The 20,107-nt window shown below is 48.5% G+C and overlaps 1 protein-coding gene across 1 annotated transcript in view; it reads left to right on the top strand.

Annotated features, from left to right (window-relative positions):
• Nucleotides 1-20,107, top strand: part of IL16 (interleukin 16) — a 364,690-nt gene that overhangs the window by 269,224 nt on the left and 75,359 nt on the right. Inside the window, exons 16-17 of the mRNA XM_069625140.1 lie at nucleotides 2,283-2,384; nucleotides 5,810-6,056. Of these exons, the coding sequence (XP_069481241.1) occupies nucleotides 2,283-2,384; nucleotides 5,810-6,056 (349 nt within the window). The remainder of the gene's footprint in view (nucleotides 1-2,282; nucleotides 2,385-5,809; nucleotides 6,057-20,107) is intronic.

Below are 20,107 nucleotides of genomic sequence, written 5' to 3'. Positions count from 1 at the left end.
CCAAGAAAGTTTGTTGGCTTACATATACTGAACATTTTTTGCATTTAATGGATGTGGTCACCAGTTTGGTTCTAGGCCTGAAATGGCTCAAGCATTTTTGCCAGCAGCTGGTTCAATGCTACAAAACATTTCTGGACAAACTCTTGGAAAAGCTGGCAATCTCACAGCTTAACCTCCACTCCGATTCTGTTGGTTGTCTCCATGATCATTAGTCTGGCTTCAGAGCTGCCAGAAGCACGGAAACTGCTCTCCTGAACATCCGTGAAGATCTACTCTTCAACCTTGACTCTAACATCCCTTCTGCCCTCATCCTACTCGATCTCTCTTCTGCCTTCGACATGGTCAACCAAACCATCCTGCTCAACCGTCTCCGTGTCAATCTGGGTATCACTAATAGGGCGCAGGCCTGGCTGACTTGATTCCTCTCTGATCGACCCTCCCAGGTCCAACTTGGGTCCTTCCTTTCCTCTATCTCCCGCTCTACCTGCAGTGTTGCCCAGGGGTCTAACCTCTCCAACAGTTTTTTTCCAATACCTGGGAACTCTCGCCCATCGCATTGCCTCTTTCTGCTCTAATATTCAGTGCTACGTTGACGACACTCAACTCATTTTCAGGCTTCTCGCGGCCACGTCTTCTCCTTCTCTCATCTCTGATTGCCTGTCTGCTATTCAGGAGTGGTGTACCGCCAACGATCTCTGTCTCAATGCCAGTAAGACAGAGTTCCTCCTCATCGGCACACCCACTCCCTCCTTTCCTGTTACTCTCTAGCCAGCCCCCCCAGCCCTCCTCCTACCCCCACTTGCGAGGCTAAGAACCTCTGGGTCATTTTACACTCCACACTTTCCTTTTCTGTCCACATCTCTGATGTCTCTAAAAAGGCAAACTTCCAAATGCACCTCCTCAGAGGTACTCTGCCTTTCCTCTCCTTCTCCCAGAAGCTCACTGTATCTCGAGCCCTGGTTCTCTCTAGGCTGGATTACTGCGACAGCTTCTTTCTGAATCTACCTGCTTCTACTCTCCCCCCTTTGCAACTTATCCAGAACAGGACTGCGAGAGTTGTCCTTGGCCTCAAGCCCTGGGATCATAGCTCTCCAGCCCTGAAATCTCCCCATTGGCTCCCAGTGGATGCAAGGATTAAATTCAAGACCCTTTTCATTGTCCACAAGGCTTTCAGGGGCCTGGGTCCAAAATACCTTCAACTTACCCTCAGCAAATACCTTCCCTCTCGAGCTGTTCGCTCCTCTGCCTCCAATTGCCTCAGGGTCCATTGTTTCTCAAAGAAACAAGCTGGGGGTAGATCGCTATCTTCGGCTGGGGCCTCCCTTTGGAATAGCCTCCTTGCCACTCTGAAACTTGAGGAGGACCATCTCCGGTTCCAGAAGCAACTCAAGACCTTCCTCTTTGCTTCTGCCTTCTCTCCTCCTCTCCCCTGTTGATCTGTTCTGCTTAGGCACCATGCACCTGGTTACCCTCTGATTTAGGGCCCAGGTACCTGCCCACCCTGCCACGCACCTGCACTGCCCCCTGGCAACCCTCGCACTTTGGAATCTATATCTGTAATCCTACAGTCCCCCCTTTTCTCTGCACTTATTCAGACACCCCTGGTCTGTACCTTTAACCTAGCACTTGCCACTTGCTGGCTGCATTATCATTGGTTGTTTTTCATTCCTGTGCTCAGCACTTGCTACTTCCTCCTACCCCCCTGCAGCCCCCCCTTCCCTCTCCCCTGCACTTGCGCATTCTCAATGCACGGGGGCTTGTAAGATCGTTGTTTTGTTCTCCCTTGTTACCCCTCCCTTGCCTTGTCGCGCTCTGAAACACTTGTGTATGAGCGCGATACAAATAAAATATCAATATCAATACAGAAGCAAGTGTGGGAATTATGCTTTGAGCTGGATCATTGCCCCAGGTTCAAGAGTAGCCCCAACACTGAATCCAAACCCATCATCTTATTAAGCAGAGAGGCTTGAAGACCGGTCTGGCCCACCTGTGTCTCGGTGGCATAGAGGCACACCTGATGAAGAGACCTGTATCCACGATGAGACATGCATTGGCACGGCTTAGCTTGTGTTTCTGTGTTGTGATAATTTGGCTGTAGGAAGGATCTGATTTGTGTACCCCAAAATGGCACAGACTTGAATTTAAGCATCGTGGTGCTGCCTTCTGTTCAAATGGCAAGTCAGGCGACCCTCTTTACTATATTAATGTACTGAAATCGTCACTTAAGTAGAGCTTTGGATGTAAGCGGACTTACACACATGTTCTTTTTTTCCTGTTTTCAGCAATTTGATGATATTCATGTGGTCATTCTCCACAAGGAGGAAGGTGCAGGGCTGGGCTTCAGTCTGGCCGGAGGAGTCGACCTGGAGAACAAGTCTATCACGGTAAGTACCGTGTAACCAGGGTGTGGTGATTAGTGCACCGGCTCACAGGTAGCACCGCCGCAGAGGAGGCTATGCCGGCAGGTGTATCGGGCAATGTGTGTCCATGCCAGAACTGGAGGGGAGCAGTATACAACACTCAGAAGAAGAGGATGGGTTATTTTACGGAAATGGATGAAACACCAGGATCAAGGTACCCATTACTGATGACAGAGGGCAGCATATGTCAACAGCACAGCACAAGGTTGGTCCATGTGGTGCCAACTACACCCCACAGGCTCTCGGGAAGTTTGTCCATCCAGCCGCACCACACATGAAGGATTCCCTATTACAAACTTAAACTTTAATTCACGCTACGCCACTTCTGGACAATACTCATGCTAACTTTAGTATCATCAATTTAAAGTACCGAATATTTAAAGGGCGTGTTGTGAAGAAGCCGGGTACTGTTTGTTAAGGCTTAGGTTGATGTGTAAGGAACATGGTTTGTATTAGGTAAAGCCTTCGGTGTGTGCACCCTGATTAAGAGATACGTGGTGTACCAGCCACTTTGACTCCTTAAAACAGAAAACTGCTCCAAACAGAAACAAAAGGAAGTAAAAATACTCCCAACAAAAAACAGGAAACCACAGCTCTCTAAGAGTAAGCCACCTGGTTCCACCAATACCACTTCAGGGATATGTGTCATTAGTGGTACCAGCAGGGCGGCGCAACAGGATTAGCTCTGTACTATTACTCTCTGGTCTAAAGAGGAACTTTAATATGTCCAGGTTTGGGGGATCTAGGGGCTCCTGAATCTATGGGCCTCATTCCGAGTATGGCAGTAAGGGATAGCGGCCACCGGTAACGAGACCGGTGGTGGTGATCCCTTACCGCCATACTCCGAGTTCCCTTTGCGCCCTCGCCCTTAACGCCTGCTTTGAGCAGGTGTTAAAGTCGAGGGCGCAAAGGGGCCTCCAAGCCAATAACGGTGACCGTAATGAACGGTCACCGTTATTTGCATCTTCCCCATTCCCATTGAGCCCTATGGGGGCTCATTTGGGAATGGGGAAGAGCCTTGGTGAATGGGGAATTACCGCCCCGCTAACCTTGGAACGGGGCGATAATTCCACCATCCACCAAGGCGCTGCCGGTCCGGGTACGGCGTCAACCAAGGCGTTAATAGCGCCATTGGTTAGCACCGTACTCAGAATGAGGCCCTATGTTTGTGTAAACCGAATCACTGGACAGACGGCTCGCTGAATGTTCCGTGCGCCAAAGACAGGGCTGCCGAAAGGGTGGTCTGCTTTCTATGTCTAGTGTTCACTGCACAGAGGCAGGAAGTGGATCCTGGCGAGGAGAAACTGGTAAGGAGGGTATGGGCGAATGGGATTAAGGGGCATGCAGCGGGCAGGGTCACTGGGAGGGGCAATAGAGGGGAAAGATTACAGTGGAGCTGGGGATTGTGCAGAAGTGGTTTGTGAAGGGGAGTCTGGGTGGTAAACACCCATTTGAGAGCAGAGGGTAGGCAGGCATAGGGGGTGCATTCAGGGAAACAGAGTTTGCCTGGAGGGGCTGCGGGAGAGGTGTTCGGTGGGTGGGCTTTGGTAGCCGGGGTTCGAGGGAGCCTTATTCGAGAGAGTGGTAGTTAGCACGACCACATAGATCCACAAATGCATCATTTAATTTGCCTGAATGGCCATATTGTCAATTTATGGTCGCCCGAAAATCGTTTTACTCTCAATTTTTTAAAAAACGACAAAAATCCGCCCACTTCCAAATCTTTTCTGCAGTCCTGTTTGTACTTTAATACCGATAATCCCACTACGCGTGGGCCCCAGCTCCACCTTTTCTCAGGTAGTAACATGAACTGTTTTGAAGGCCTTGTTTTTTCCATTTGTATTCCGAATTTAAGTTTTGTGTGTGTTCCAATTTGAATGTGCACATGTATGTTCCACGTGAACCAACTGCATCCTGCCTTTAAGTGTGTAGAACATGTGTGCTGTCTCTGCCTGTTAAGTTGTACAGCTGTAATGAGTAGCATTCTGTGCATGTGTAGCTCACCATCCAGGTTGTGTTATACTATTTACACAATTACACTACACATTAAAGCTTAACTCACACTACCCCAGTTCTCCTGAAGTGCTGTAGTGGGAGAGAAGGTGACATGTACAGTGTATAGTGGTTTTCATCATTGCAATACTTGATTGGGACTGAGTGTTTATGCCTTGGCAGTCCCACTCTGCCTATACTGCTTATTGTGTTAGTTGTGTGGTTAGCTGCTTAGACTACTGAGAATATTTGAGATGAATAAAGAAACGCCTTTTCTGCGTTGTGTGTTGTGTGCCTCCTTATTAGTATTTCTCAATAATTGGACCAACACTGCCTCTTTTTTCTGAGATGTATGTTTTCATTCCAGGTCCTTCTGCAGCCCCCCCCTTAGTTTCTTAAAGATTATTATTCTATAAGATTGATTTGCTTTTACAAACAAGGTTGGACTTCTTGAAGAAAACATAGATGGCCTAAAGTAAGAAGGATGAGCATTGCCAGATTGCAGAGGCATTCAAGAAGACTGCAGTTAGTTATTGACCCCACCAGGGAGCCAGGGAAACCCCTAAAATGTCCAGCACTAAGTGTACTGGGCCTAAAGCTAATGCTACTTTAGCACTCTCCCTTTTTTGCTGCAATGCACAGAAACCTCTTGGGAAAATGTGTGTCTTTTCATTTTCGGAATTCATTCTTAAAAGGAATTTTTGAACATTTCTTTAAAATGTATATGACAATTGGAAGAGCTACTTACAAAATCATACACAACAAGGCACAGTTGAAGTATACTTGAAATGCACACACGATTTTAAAGTGTGATTATTATTTATTTATTGTGTTTCTTTATAAAAATTGCACATTTACACAAACATAAAAGTGTGATTATGCATTTGGCAAACATTAAATGCCTTTCATATAAAGAAAGTATAGGTGGGTGCAAACAACTGCGCCCCAGGCCAACACATATATCACGTGCACAGACACCTATTATTCACACATGAAGAAAAACAAATTCTAACTAAAACATTCAAATATACAAGATTATGGCATTTTAACTCAAAATTGCACAGCAATATATAGTATAATGAAAGCATTGACTACAATGAAAACGTTAAATTCCCTTAAATGTATATTTTAAAGCATTTCTGACTAGTATGACCACTTGTTTTCCAGACAAAAACATTGAAATTACTGACAGTGTGCTGAAAAGTTAAACTTCCTTAAAGACATACTAAACAAAACAAGCTTGTGATTTTCTTAGACTGTCGAGAATTGCTTTTTCTGTGACATGCTTGATCCTTGTAACATGAGAAAAGGCTAGTCACTTTTAAAATGAATAGGTTTTGGATAAATCGATGGAATCGGCACATGAATGACTCCTGTATGACGTCCATGTTGAACAGGTACACAGAGTATTTCCTGCCGGCCTGGCTTCACAGGAAGGGACTATCCAGAAGGGAGATGAAGTCTTGTCCATCAATGGGAAGTCTCTGAAAGGTACCACGCACAGTGATGCCTCCGGGATCTTGCGCCAGGCTCGGCACCCAAAGCCTGCGGTTATCGTGGTCAAGAAGTCGAAAGAGGCAGATAGAGGTCTTAGCTCGGTGGACTCTGAACCATCTGCCACAATGCAAACATCGACAGAGTCAGGTGAGGTTAATGCTTTAATCTTTCAGGACTCCACTAAGAACTAATTCATATTGTGCACCATTTTGGAAAATGAAATCTTTGTGAAAAGGCATTTAAAGGATTACTTTTTGAGGGATCCAGGCATAAATGAGTGCGGCCAGTTGCCTCATAATTATATTGTAAATGTACACCTGACACTAAGCCTATTCTGTACCCTTTGGTGCGGCTGAGAAGACAATTCAGGCACTTAGGATACGCGTTGCGTTGGAAAGGTACACCGGCTTTTAAACTGCAATACGCTTCTGGTTATTATAAATCAGAAGAGACGCAGCATTATTACTGAACCGCAGGTGAACCAGCTAAAGTGTAAATGTATAGCACAAACAAAACTGGCCTGCCATAATTACGTTTGTGCATCCCTGATGGGAGGCAAGGTTAATCTGTGGTGCATTAGCAGATAATGAAGCAGCCTCAGGCCCCAGAAATGAATAAAAGCACCCAGACTGACACTGTGCATATATTGACCCTTAGCAATGAATTGGTTAATTTTTGAAGTGCCTTTACAACCTATATATAGGCCCTATATCTACCTACCTGTCCATTCATCTATCTGTATATTCAGTGAAAAAACCTTAGTTAAAGGGATGTTACGGTGAAGTGATGTTAAGGCGATGGTTTAATGCACCAAATCCTTTGAAAAAAGGCAAGTGTTGGAAACTAGAAAAATAAATGATGCTTGGTTTCTGCCCTATTCTAGTGTCTATATATATTGAACAAATGTTGTAGAGACATTCAAAAGTGGTCATCAAATAATGTCACTAATTGTTTAGAACTCTAATATACCTCAAAAAGTTGCACAATATGATTTATTGTGCTTTTATATCAAATTTCCCAAAAACTACTTAAGCCATTTATTGTGCTTTCATATCAGGTTTCCAAAAATCTACTCGAGCCGACACGTGTTTCGAGCTCAGCTCTTCCTCTGGGATCTTAAAACAACATATACTAGGTGCTGCCTCAAAACTCAAATTAATAGTTGAATTATGTTAGTAACAGAAATCTGATTTGCTGTGGTACATATGCTAATTCAAAGCACAAGTGTCTAACGCCTTCGTTGTGGCCTTTTAATCTTCTTTTAGAAAATTCCACGGAAACTGTTACATCAGCTTACAATTAAATGGTGATCATAATGTGGCCGTTGAGCTTGGAATGGCGCGTGTGACAGCACAAGTCATTTACTTAATCTGAAACAGGCTTGCGATCGTCCTAGTCCAGACTGCTTTTCTTTTTCAAGGAAATGTGGTCTGGACGAAGGCGTAGACACTTGTGCTATCAATTAGCATATGTAGAACAGCAAATCAGATTTCTGTTACTAATTTCATTCACCTAATTAATTTGAGTTTTGAATGCACAATCTAATCTATGTTGTTTTAAGAGCCCTGGGGAAGAGCTAAGCTAGAAACACATGTAGGCTTGAGTAGCTTTTTGGAAACCTCATATGAGGATACAATAAATCATATTGTACAAACATTTAAAGTAAATTGAAGGTCTCAACAATTAAGGATATTATTTGATCACCATGTTTGTTTGTCTCTACAACAATATTTCAATATGAATGCACTAGAATAGTGCAGGCGCTTTTAGAAGCCAAGTATCCTTTATTTTTATACTAATATCTGAGGGACGCTAGGAAAACGTCTCCCCTGGTTTGGTGCGACAACCGACCATATACTTTTAATAGCGCAGATATCTGGGGTTTAGGCTTCCCTTAATCTCCCAAGTGTTGGAAACTCCACCACCTAAACTCTGAACCCCCTGTTGTGCAGCCCATGGCCACACTGATGACATTATAGATGACATCACACGTGACATCACTTATTGCATCATTATACTGTTGATGGCCCATTGCCACATTGCTGGGGCCTAGCCTGCCCCGTAAAGCCACCCACGTAGCCCCAAAAGAGGGTTTGTTGGGCAGTAGCCATGACCTATAGCGATGCCCATACAGGCAACACACCCCTGTGCCCTGCATAGAATCAATAGTAGCCACAGGTTAGCCATGCATATCTACCTCACTCTGAACCCCCTACCAGGACTGTGATTGCTCACTAAAGTGTTTCAGGCCTCCAAAGTATGCCATGCTATGTTAGTTGGCATTTGTGTAGGACCCCTCTGCTACTGTAGTGGCCTCATAGTGCTATTGCCCAGTCTGGAGGGTGTGGGCTCGTAGATAGAAGGGTGCATGCTTGGCATGTGTTCGTTGTTGATCATATTGGAGAGTGTGTGTGTGTGTGTGTGCGCTCGCGCGCGCGTGTTTGTGTGTGTGTGTGAGTATGTGTGAGAGAGCGTTAGAGATGTGCTCTGATAATAGTGCTGCATTCTTGCTGCGGCATCTAATATGTGCCTGTGCTGGTGAGCAAAACTATAGGCGCATGATACAGGCCCGCTGCATCAATCCACCGTAACTTAAGTGCCTCATGTGTTTATGCAGCACGGGCTCTAGCAACTCACCTACTATATTATTATATAATATTAGTATAAAGGGGGGAACAGTGAAGGGTGAAGAACAGCCATTGACCAGCCTTTTTGCCTCTTAGCCTATGCGCCTTCGCTTTGCTGTGTCCTGCTACTTGTTTGTAAGTACCCTTAATTGCTTCTTCTCAGCTTCCCCCTCACCATGCATTCCTCAAGCTATCACTTCCTTTCTTATCCACTTATCGCTTCACTCTCCTCCGCTCAGAACCATCTCAACTCTCTTCCCATCCCTATCATTTCTTCTCCTTGACACCACCTCTCTTCTTGCTCCACTACTCCCTCTTTCATAAGGCCTACTCCAACCCTAACTTCCATTACACATCTCATTCTCGCATCTATGACCAGTGCCTTTCTATTTCTCAGACTCAACATTGCTATACTTCTACATCTCACTCTCTATTGGTCTTTGTAATGCACAATCTGTTTGAAATAAAACCTCCTTTACCTCCGACTTCTTCCTTTCTCATTCTCATTCTCTTGACCTCATTAACCGCACTGAAACGTTGATCACTGCCTTGGACTCTGTAACCCTTGATGTCCTTCATGATCCTGTCTACACCTTCACCTACTGCTCCCCCCAGTGGCAGGGGTGGTGGTAAATGACTATTTTGATCCTCAAAACGTCTTATCTCTCCTACTCCCCTATCTTCTGCTAATTCACCCTCTTGAATACACTATCTCCATAATCACTGACCCCTACGGCATACATACTATCTCTCTCTCTATCGGCCACCTGGTCTGTAGATCAATTCTTCGACCACATCTCCCAACTAATTGACTCTCTACCTCCCAGTCACCACCTCATTGTCATTGTTGACTTCAACCTCCCCTCTCTCTGCTGCTCCATCCACTGACCTTAACTCTGTTCTCCTTATCCACTCACTCTCTTCTGTCCACCCATTCAAATGGAAACTCCCTTGACCTCATTCTTATCTCCTCTCAACTCTCTCCCTCTAATATCGCCACTGTGCCTTCTCCTTCTGATCACTCTATCACCTTTGCCTCAATCTCCACTCCTGCTTCTTCCTCACTCACTCCATCAACTACAACCATTACCAAGCACAGGTTTCCGTCCTCCAATCTCCCTGACTACCTCTGTGACCGCCACCACTCTCTCTCTCCTCCTACGCTGAGCTCGCCTTTCCATCCACTGAAGAAGCCTTCACTAACTTTAACACTGCTCTATATGCTCCCTTCTCCTCCCACTACTCTCTTACTACACTCACTCCTAAATCCTTGCCTCCATGACCCTGTATTACACCTCTCATCCGCACTCTGAGAACCACACTGCGGGAAAAGCTTAGCAATTGGCAAAGGTCAAGACACTCCTCCGATCTACAACTCCATCTCACTGCTCTTCAAAACTATTCCTCTGCCCTTCACTCTTCCAAACATGACTTCCATCTCTCTATCATTTCATCTCAATCCTCCCAATGTAGGCACTTCCAAAATCTCTCAACTCAATACTCTCACCTCCTAAACCCTCGCCCATCTCCTCCACTCTTTCTGCAAATGATCTTGCTCCCTGCTTTGCATCTAAAATTTCACCCATTCACAATGCACTCCCCACTTATCTTCTATGCCCTCCTCTGCCACTACTATGTCCTCCTTTGGTCCCACCAACCCTGATGAGATGATTACCCTAGTCCTCAAAGCTAACCCGTCTTTTGCCTACTAGGACCCACTGTCTTCACACATTGTGAAGCGCATAAGTCTCAGTGTGGCTTCACATCTTGCTTCTCTCTTCAACTCCTCTCTTGCCAATGCCACCTTACCCTCATCCTATAAGATTGGCACTGTCGCCACCTTGCCCCCATCCTATAAAACAGCTACGGTCATTCCTTTGCTTAAGAAACCTGGTCTAGATTCTGACTGTCCTGCCAACTTTCGCCCTGTCTCTCTTCTACCTCTCTATTCTGAAATCCTACAGCTAATAGTATTCAATTGCCTCACTTAGTTCCTTGATACCGTGCGCAGGCCGGGACATGGGAGTTTGCCCTTAGTGTGTCTAGTTTCCCATTGCAGCTCTAATCAGGTCACGTGCAAATCTTGTCGGCTTGGCCCCAGCTGCTACTATTTTTCCACTTAATTTTGATCCTGTGGGTGATAGAATTCTGACTAAAAGGTCAAAATACACTGTGAATTGCTTTATGCTTAATGCCAGCTCTATGGTTGTGCATGCTCAACACTGCAAAAACCTTCTCGAAGATCATAATCCGGATCTTGCATTTGTTTCGGAGACCTGCTTTCGGGGCTCATTCTGAGCCATCAGTTATTCAGATCCTACCCCCTAACTATGAAATGGTGTGCTGCGATCGCAGCTCACCACATTCGGGTGGAGGGGTTGCAGTCATTTTTAACAGCGACCGTGAAGTTGCTTCTATTCAATTTAATCACTTTCTGAATGTGGACGGGATCCTTGTCCGCATTTCACTCTCTGCTACTAGCACCTTATTTGTCCTTTTGATCTATCGTCCCCCTGGCTATGATCGCAAATTCTGTGATGAATTCCCTGCTCTTGTGGTGGCACTGCATCAGAAATATCCTAATTTGACTATTGTGGGGGATTTCAATCTTCTGATGAACACATCTAACTGCCATTTGGCCAGTCAATTCCTGGCTACAATGCTGGATCTGGGCTTCCCCCAATTGGTCATTTATCCTACGCATCAGTTGGGCAATATGCTCAATTTCATCTTTGCGCCTTTAGCATCTTTGTCTATTTTTCCTACGTTTCCTATCGTCTGGTCAGATCACTTGGTGGTTCCCTTCTCTACGAAGGTTGAGACCTCCTTTTCTCCTTGGACTCGTCAGTTTATTATGAAGCGCCGCTGACATTATGTTCCTCCTCAGAATCTCAGTCATCTGATTCTGAACCGTTGTACTAATACCGCTGATTGCACGCTGACGACAATTTCTCAGGCGCTCAAATCAACGGCTGATACTCTTGCACCTTTTAAACGCTGCTTCATGAACTCTCATCGTTCTGAGGCCTGGTTCACGGCTGAGCTTAGAGCACTTAGACTTCACCATAGAGAGGTTCAAAGGAAATGGAGAATGGCATATTTGCCAGCTGACAAAGCCCTCTATTATATGGCCTCTGCTAAATATCAGAAAGCAAGATGGGCAGCTAAACAAATATTCTTTAGCACCAATATTGAACGGGCTATCAATCGGCCTAAAGCCCTATTTGAGGGAGTTCAATCTCTAACAGTGCAATCTAAACCCCATTCCACTACTTCATCCTCGCAGAAACTCTGTGAGTCCCTCTCTTCATTGTTTGACAATAAAATAGCTACTATTCGTAATGCCATCTCTATGACTTGCCCTCAGGCTTCCCGGCCTCGGTCATTACTTGGCCTACCTTCCAATCAGCCTACAGTTGCTGCTCACTGGTCCTCCTTCCTGGTCTTTTCTTACCAGGATGTCTTGGCCGCTATCAAACGTTTAAAATCAACGTCACCTAGTGACCCTATTGCGCTTCTAATCTTGAAGGATGTTTCAGAAGCAATTGTCCCGTGGCTGGGTAGGGCTGTCAATGACTCCTACTCTTCTGGGGTGATTCCTGACGATCTTAAACATGCCCTTATAATTCCTCTGCTTAAAAAGCCAGGCTTGGATCTGATGATTCTCTCCTATTTCCATCCTATTACTCTGTTTCCTTTCTTGATGAAATTACTTGAGTCTCTGGTCTCTCCACTTCTTAGCACTTTTTGGAATCTTCTGGGTTTTTTGATCCATTTCAATCAGGCTTTCGCCCTGGCCGAGGCACGGAATCGGTTTTGGTATCAGTGATTGACGATTTGGCACGGCTGGTTAACCAGGGTGGGGTGGGTGCTCTGATCCTGCTGGATCTGTCTGCTGTGTTTGATACCGTAGACCGCCCCACCCTGGTCGCTTGCCTGTCTTCCGCTGGCCTCTCTGGACACGGTTTGGCCTGGTTTTCCTCCTTTTTAGCAGGCCATTCACAGTCTGTGTCTCTGCCACCCTTTCGCTCTCTCCCTGTTCCTCTGTTGTATGGAGTCCCTCAGGGTTCCTCACTGTCTCCCACTCTGTTTAATATTTATATTCAGGCACTTCTTGGCATCATCCACGTACATGGCTTCTTACGCCACTCATACACCGACGATACGTACATTATTGTGCTTGTTGATTAGTTCAGCCCGAGATGGCTGGTCAACTGAGGAGTTGCCTGAGGACAGTGGGCGATTGGATGTCCAAAAACTGGCTAAAGCTGAATGGTGAGAAAACAGAGGTGTTGGTGGTCGGTACAACCACCCGCTCTCTGTTCTGGAGCCTGGAGTTCTGGCCTGAAAGTCTCGGTCCTTTCCCTTTACCTGAGCCATCATTAAAAGATCTAGGTGAGAAGATCACGGCATCGCTGTCCATGGCCGAACAGATGTCATCTACTTGTCAGAAGGGACACTTTAAACTGAGGACCCTGCAGAAGGTCTTTCCTTATATTCCATCTAAATTCCATGCTCCAGTGATGTCACCGCTGGTAATCAGTGGTATTGACTATTGCAATGCAATGTACCTGGCTCTTCCACAACATCTGCTCCATTGTCTGCAACTGTTGCAGAATATGACAGCAAGAGCGGTTCTTCACCCCCCGTATGGTGCCCATATGACGCAGTTTCTCTGCCAGCTTCACTGGCTTCCCGTTGAACATCGCGTTAAGTTCACGTCTCTGTGTCTGGTTCACAGAGCCTTTTATAAAACAGGAGCATAATATCTTCAAGCTAAGATCTGCGCATACAAGACCTGTAAATCACGTTGCTCTCAATCCTCTAGAACTATTCAGCCCCCGAGGATTAGACTCTCTCGGGTTGGAGGCCGTGCCTTTTCAGTGGCTGTGGCAAGGGCATGGAATTCTCTTCCTCTTTGTCTGCGGGCTACGGAGGCCCATCATCCCTTTCGACGGGCCCTTAAGACTTTTCTTTTTCAGTAATTGATTCACTCGTCTGTCCGTATCTCTCATCGTTTATAGCGCCATGATGCCTTTGGGCAAACAATGCACTTCATAGTATTACTAAAATAAGACACTCATAACCTCTGGGAGCCTCTTCAATCTGGCTCCTGACCTCTGCATTCTACTGAGACAGCCCACCTCTACGTCAGCAACGTCATCTCTTCCGTTCGGCATCTGACCTTTCATCTATTCTTATTCTTGTGGATCGCTCTAGTGTCTTTGAAACAATCGACCATTCTGACCTTCCTGTACATTATCTCTCCTGGGCATCAGAGATAAGGCCCTCGTTGGTTTGCTTCATACCTTTCCCCAGACACTTTCAGGTGTTCTGGAACAGCCTTACCTCCCCACTTACCCCCCTTACTGTTGGAGTTCCCCAAGGTTCTGGCCTTTGTCCACTTTTCTTCACTCTCTGTACTTCTGCTCTTGGTGCCCTGACCTCCTCTTACCGCTTGTCCTATCAACTCTTCACTGATGACAGTGACATCTACTTCTCTTTTCACTCCTTACCCGATGAGCTGTTGTCAAAAGTGTCAAACTGTCTCTCCGCCATCGAATACTGAATGGCATCTCACTTGCTCATACTCATCTCCATTAAGACTGAGGTTTTCTTCTTCCCAGACAAACAGACTATCTGTTCCTCGCCTCCTTTCTACTTATCTCTTCCGACAACCTTCCTTACACTGCTTCCGCTCATAACCTTTGTGTCACCTTCGACCCATCGTACAACCTCTCGCTGTTCATCTCCAAATCTGCCACTGCAGCCAGCCGCAACTCCTCAATATCAGAGAAAACTGTCATCTTCTTCCTTTCAATACTGCTAAACAGCTAATCTCCTAATTTGTCCTTTCTCGATCTGACTACTGTGCCAGTATCCTCTATAGCCTTCCAAACTATGCTGTTTCACCTCTGCACAAAGTCCTCAAATTATTGGTCCACATACTTTTCAACCTTTCTCGCTTTACCTGTACCCACTCTGCCTGTCGCCAGATATGCGGCTATCTATAAAACTAATGGCTAAGTATAAACGTCTTCTCAGCATCAAAACTATCCATTGACTAGCCCCATCCCACCAGTCTGCTAATCTCACTCCCTGCCTATCTGCTCATCTCACTCCCCACCTATCTGCCCATCTCACTCCCCAACTATCTGCTCATCTCACTCCCCACCTATCTGCCCATCTCACTCCCCAACTATCTGCCCATCTCACTCCCCAACTATCTGCTCATCTCACTCCCCACCTATCTGCTCATCTCACTCCCCACCTATCTGCCCATCTCACTCCCCAACTATCTGCTCATCTCACTCCCCACCTATCTGCCCATCTCACTCCCCAACTATCTGCTCATCTCACTCCCCAACTATCTGCTCATCTCACTCCGCACTCTCCTCCTCGGTCATTAAGATCATCCTCGCTCATCTCGATGCCACCACTCGAGCCCCCACCACTCTCTCTCATTCCTGATCTATCTCTCTCTCTCTCCTCGCTCCTCTACTCTGGAATGCTCTTCCTTTCCCCCTCTGTAGTACTCCAACTCTAACACTATTTAAATCAACCCGAGAGACTTCCTTCTTTCTGAAGAACCTGTTTCCTAGCACTCTATGCTGCTCCATCACCCTGTTTATCTCTCCCGCTGCCCTTCATGGGCAACCCTACAGCACTGCTCAATCACCCTGTTTATCTCTGCTGCTGCCCTTCATGGGCAACCCTACAGCACTGCTCGATCACCCTGTTTATCTCTCGCGCTGCCCTTCATGGGCAACCCTACAGCACTGCTCCATCACCCTGTTTATCTCTGCCGCTGCCCTTCATGGGCAACCCTACAGCACTGCTCGATCACCCTGTTTATCTCTCGCGCTGCCCTTCATCGGTGCACTGCTCCATCACCCTCTTTATCTCTCGCGCTGCCTTTCATGGGCAACCCTACAGCACTGCTCCATCACCCTGTTTATCTCTCCCGCTGCCCTTCATGGGTGCACTGCTCCATCACCCTGTTTATCTCTCGCGCTGCCCTTCATGGGCAACCCTACAGCACTGCTCCATCACCCTGTTTATCTCTCCCGCTGCCCTTCATGGGCAACCCTACAGCACTACTCCATCACCCTGTTTATCTCTTCCGCTGCCCTTCATGGGTGCACTGCTCCATCACCCTGTTTACCTCTCGCGCTGCCCTTCATGGGCAACCCTACAGCACTGCTCCATCACCCTGTTTATCTCTCCCGCTGCCCTTCATGGGCAACCCTACAGCACTGCTCCATCACCCTGTTTATCTCGCACTGCTCCATCACCCTGTTTATCTCTCCCGCTGCCCTTCATGGGCAACCCTACAGCACTGCTCCATCACCCTGTTTATCTTGCACTGCTCCATCACCCTGTTTATCTCTCGCGTTACCCTTCATGGGCAACCCTACAGCACTGCTCCATCACCCTGTTTATCTCTCCCGCTGCCCTTCATGGGCAACCCTACAGCACTGCTCCATCACCCTGTTTATCTCTCCCGCTGCCCTTCATGGGCAACCCTACAGCGCTGTTCCATCACCCTGTTTATCTCTCCCGCTGCCCTTCATGGGCAACACTACAGCGCTGCTCCATCACCCTGTTTATCTCTCCCACTGCCCTTCATGGGCAACTCTACAGCACTGCTCCATCACCCTGTTTATCTCTCCCCTGCCCTTCATGGGAAACCCTACAGCACTGCTCCATCACCCTGTTTATCTCTCCCGCTGCCCTTCATGGGCAACCCTACAGCACTGCTCCATCACCCTGTTTATCTCTCCCGCTGCCCTTCATGGGTGCACTGCTCCATCACCCTGTTTATCTCTCGCGCTGCCCTTCATGGGCAACCCTACAGCACTGCTCCATCACCCTGTTTATCTCTCGCGCTGCCCTTCATGGGTGCACTGCTCCATCACCCTGTTTATCTCTCGCGCTGCCCTTCATGGGCAACCCTACAGCACTGCTCCATCACCCTGTTTATCTCTCCCGCTGCCCTTCATGGGTGCACTGCTCCATCACCCTGTTTATCTCTCACGCTGCCCTTCATGGGCAACCCTACAGCACTGCTCCATCACCCTATTTATCTCTCCCGCTGCCCTTCATAGGCAACCCTACAGCACTGCTCCATCACTCTGTTTATCTCGCACTGCTCCATCACCCTGTTTATCTCTCCCGCTGCCCTTCATGGGCAACCCTACAGCACTGCTCCATCACCCTGTTTATCTCTCCCGCTGCCCTTCATGGGTGGACTGCTCCATCACCCTGTTTATCTCTCGCGCTGCCCTTCATGGGCAACCCTACAGCACTGCTCCATCACCTTGTTTATCTCTCCCGCTGCCCTTCATGGGCAACCCACAGCACTGCTCCATCACCCTTTTTATCTCGCACTGCTCCATCACCCTGTTTATCTCTCGCGCTACCCTTCATGGGCAACCCTACAGCACTGCTCCATCACCCTGTTTATCTCTCCCGCTGCCCTTCATGGGCAACCCTACAGCACTGCTCCATCACCCTGTTTACCTCTCCTGCTGCCCTTCATGTGCAACCCTACAGCGCTGCTCCATCACCCTGTTTATCTCTCCCGCTGCCCTTCATGGGCAACCCTACAGCGCTGTTCCATCACCCTGTTTATCTCTCCGGCTGCCCTTCATGGGCAACCCTACAGCGCTGCTCCATCACCCTGTTTATCTCTCCCGCTGCCCTTCATGGGCAACCCTACAGCGCTGCTCCATCACCCTGTTTATCTCTCCCGCTGCCCTTCATGGGCAACCCTACAGCGCTACTCCATCAACCTGTTTATCTCTCCCGCTGCCCTTCATGGCCAACCCTACAGCAATGCTCCATCACCCTGTTTATCTCGCACGGCGCCATCACCCTGTTTATCTCTCGCGCTACCCTTCATGGGAAACCCTACAGCACTGCTCCATCGCCCTGTTTATCTCTCCCGCTGCCCTTCATGGGCAACCCTACAGCACTGTTCCATCACCCTGTTCATCTCTCCCGCTGCCCTTCATGGGCAACCCTACAGCGCTGCTCCATCACCGTGTTTATCTCTCCCGCTGCCCTTCATGGGCAACCCTACAGCGCTGCTCCATCACCCTGTTTATCTCTCCCGCTGCCCTTCATGGGCAACTCTACAGCACTGCTCCATCACCCTGTTTATCTCTCCCCTGCCCTTCATGGGCAACCCTACAGCACTGCTCCATCACCCTGTTTATCTCTCCCGCTGCCCTTCATGGGCTACCCTACAGCACTGCTCCATCACCCTGTTTATCTCTCCCGCTGCCCTTCATGGGCAACCCTACAGCGCTGCTCCATCACCCTGTTTATCTCTCCCGCTGCCCTTCATGGGCAACCCTACAGCACTGCTCCATCACCCTGTTTATCTCTAACTGCTCCATCACCCTGTTTATCTCTCGCGCTACCCTTCATGGGCAACCCTACAGCACTGCTCCATCACCCTGTTTATCTCTCCCACTGCCCTTCATGGGCAACCCTACAGCACTGCTCCATCACCCTGTTTATCTCTCCCACTGCCCTTCATGGGCAACCCTACAGCGCTGCTCCATCACCCTGTTTATCTCTCCCGCTGCCCTTCATGGGCAACCCTACAGCACTGCTCCATCACCCTGTTTATCTCTCCCGCTGCCCTTCATGGGCAACCCTACAGCACTGCTCCATCACCCTGTTTATCTCTCGCGCTGCCCTTCATGTGCAACCCTACAGTGCTGCTCCATCACCCTGTTTATCTCTCCCGCTGCCCTTCATGGGCAACCCTACAGCGCTGCTCCATCACCCTGTTTATCTCTCCCGCTGCCCTTCATGGGCAACCCTACAGCGCTGCTCCATCACCCTGTTTATCTCTCCCGCTGCCCTTCATGGGCAAACCTACAGCGCTGCTCCATCACGCTGTTTATCTCTCCCGCTGCCCTTCATGGGCAACCCTACAGCACTGCTCCATCACCCTGTTTATCTCACACTGCTCCATCACCCTGCTTATCTCTTGCGCTACCCTTCATGGGCAACCCTACAGCGCTGCTCCATCACCCTGTTTATCTCTCCCGCTGCCCTTCATGGGCAACCCTACAGCGCTGCTCCATCACCCTGTTTATCTCTCCCGCTGCCCTTCATGGGCAACCCTACAGCGCTGCTCCATCACCCTGTTTATCTCTCCCGCTGCCCTTCATGGGCAACCCTACAGCGCTGCTCCATCACCCTGTTTATCTCTCCCGCTGCCCTTCATGGGCAACCCTACAGCGCTGCTCCATCACCCTGTTTCTCTCTCCCGCTGCCCTTCATGGGCAACCCTACAGCACTGCTCCATCACCCTGTTTATCTCTCCCGCTGCCCTTCATGGGCAACCCTACAGCACTGCTCCATCACCCTGTTTATCTCTCCCACTGCCATTCATGGGCAGCCCTACAGCGCTGCTCCATCACCCTGTTTATCTCTCCCGCTGCCCTTCATGGGCAACCCTACAGCACTGCTCCATCACCCTGTTTATCTCTCCCGCTGCCCTTCATGGGCAACCCTACAGCACTGCTCCATCACCCTGTTTATCTCTCCCGCTGCCCTTCATGGGCAACCCTACAGCGCTGCTCCATCACCCTGTTTATCTCTCCCGCTGCCCTTCATGGGCAACCCTACAGCGCTGCTCCATCACCCTGTTTATCTCTCCCGCTGCCCTTCATGGGCAACTCTACAGCACTGCTCCATCACCCTGTTTATCGCTCCACTGCCCTTCATGGGCAACCCTACAGTACTGCTCCATCACCCTGTTTATCTCTCCTGCTGCCCTTCATGGGCAACCCTACAGCACTGCTCCATCACCCTGTTTATCTCTCGCGCTGCCCTTCATGGGTGCACTGCTCCATCACCCTGTTTATCTCTCGCGCTGCCCTTCATAGGCAACCCTACAGCACTGCTCCATCACCCTGTTTATCTCTCGCGCTGCCCTTCATGGGTGCATTGCTCCATCACCCTGTTTATCTCTCGTGCTGCCCTTCATGGGCAACCCTACAGCACTGCTCCATCACCCTGTTTATCTCTCCCGCTGCCCTTCATGGGTGCACTGCTCCATCACCCTGTTTATCTCTCGCGCTGCCCTTCATGGGCAACCCTACAGCACTGCTCCATCACCCTGTTTATCTCTCCCACTGCCCTTCATGGGCAACCCTACAGCACTGCTCCATCACCCTGTTTATCTCGCACTGCTCCATCACCCTGTTTATCTCTCCCGCTGCCCTTCATGGGCAACCCTACAGCACTGCTCCATCACCCTGTTTATCTCTCCCGCTGCCCTTCATGGGCAACCCTACAGCACTGCTCCATCACCCTGTTTATCTCTCCCGCTGCCCTTCATGGGTGCACTTTTCCATCACCCTGTTTATCTCTCGCGCTGCCCTTCATGGGCAACCCTACAGCACTGCTCCATCACCCTGTTTATCTCTCCCGCTGCCCTTCATGGGCAACCCTACAGCACTGCTCCATCACCCTGTTTATCTCGCACTGCTCCATCACCCTGTTTATCTCTCGCGCTACCCTTCATGGGCAACCCAACAGCACTGC

The sequence above is a fragment of the Ambystoma mexicanum genome, chromosome 11 (assembly GCF_040938575.1).
Source record: "Ambystoma mexicanum isolate Mex_15411 chromosome 11, UKY_AmexF1_1, whole genome shotgun sequence".
In the NCBI taxonomy this organism is placed as follows: Eukaryota; Metazoa; Chordata; class Amphibia; order Caudata; family Ambystomatidae; genus Ambystoma; species Ambystoma mexicanum.
The sequence above is the reverse complement of the archived record's forward strand: the minus strand, read 5'-3'. Positions and strand labels throughout refer to the sequence as shown.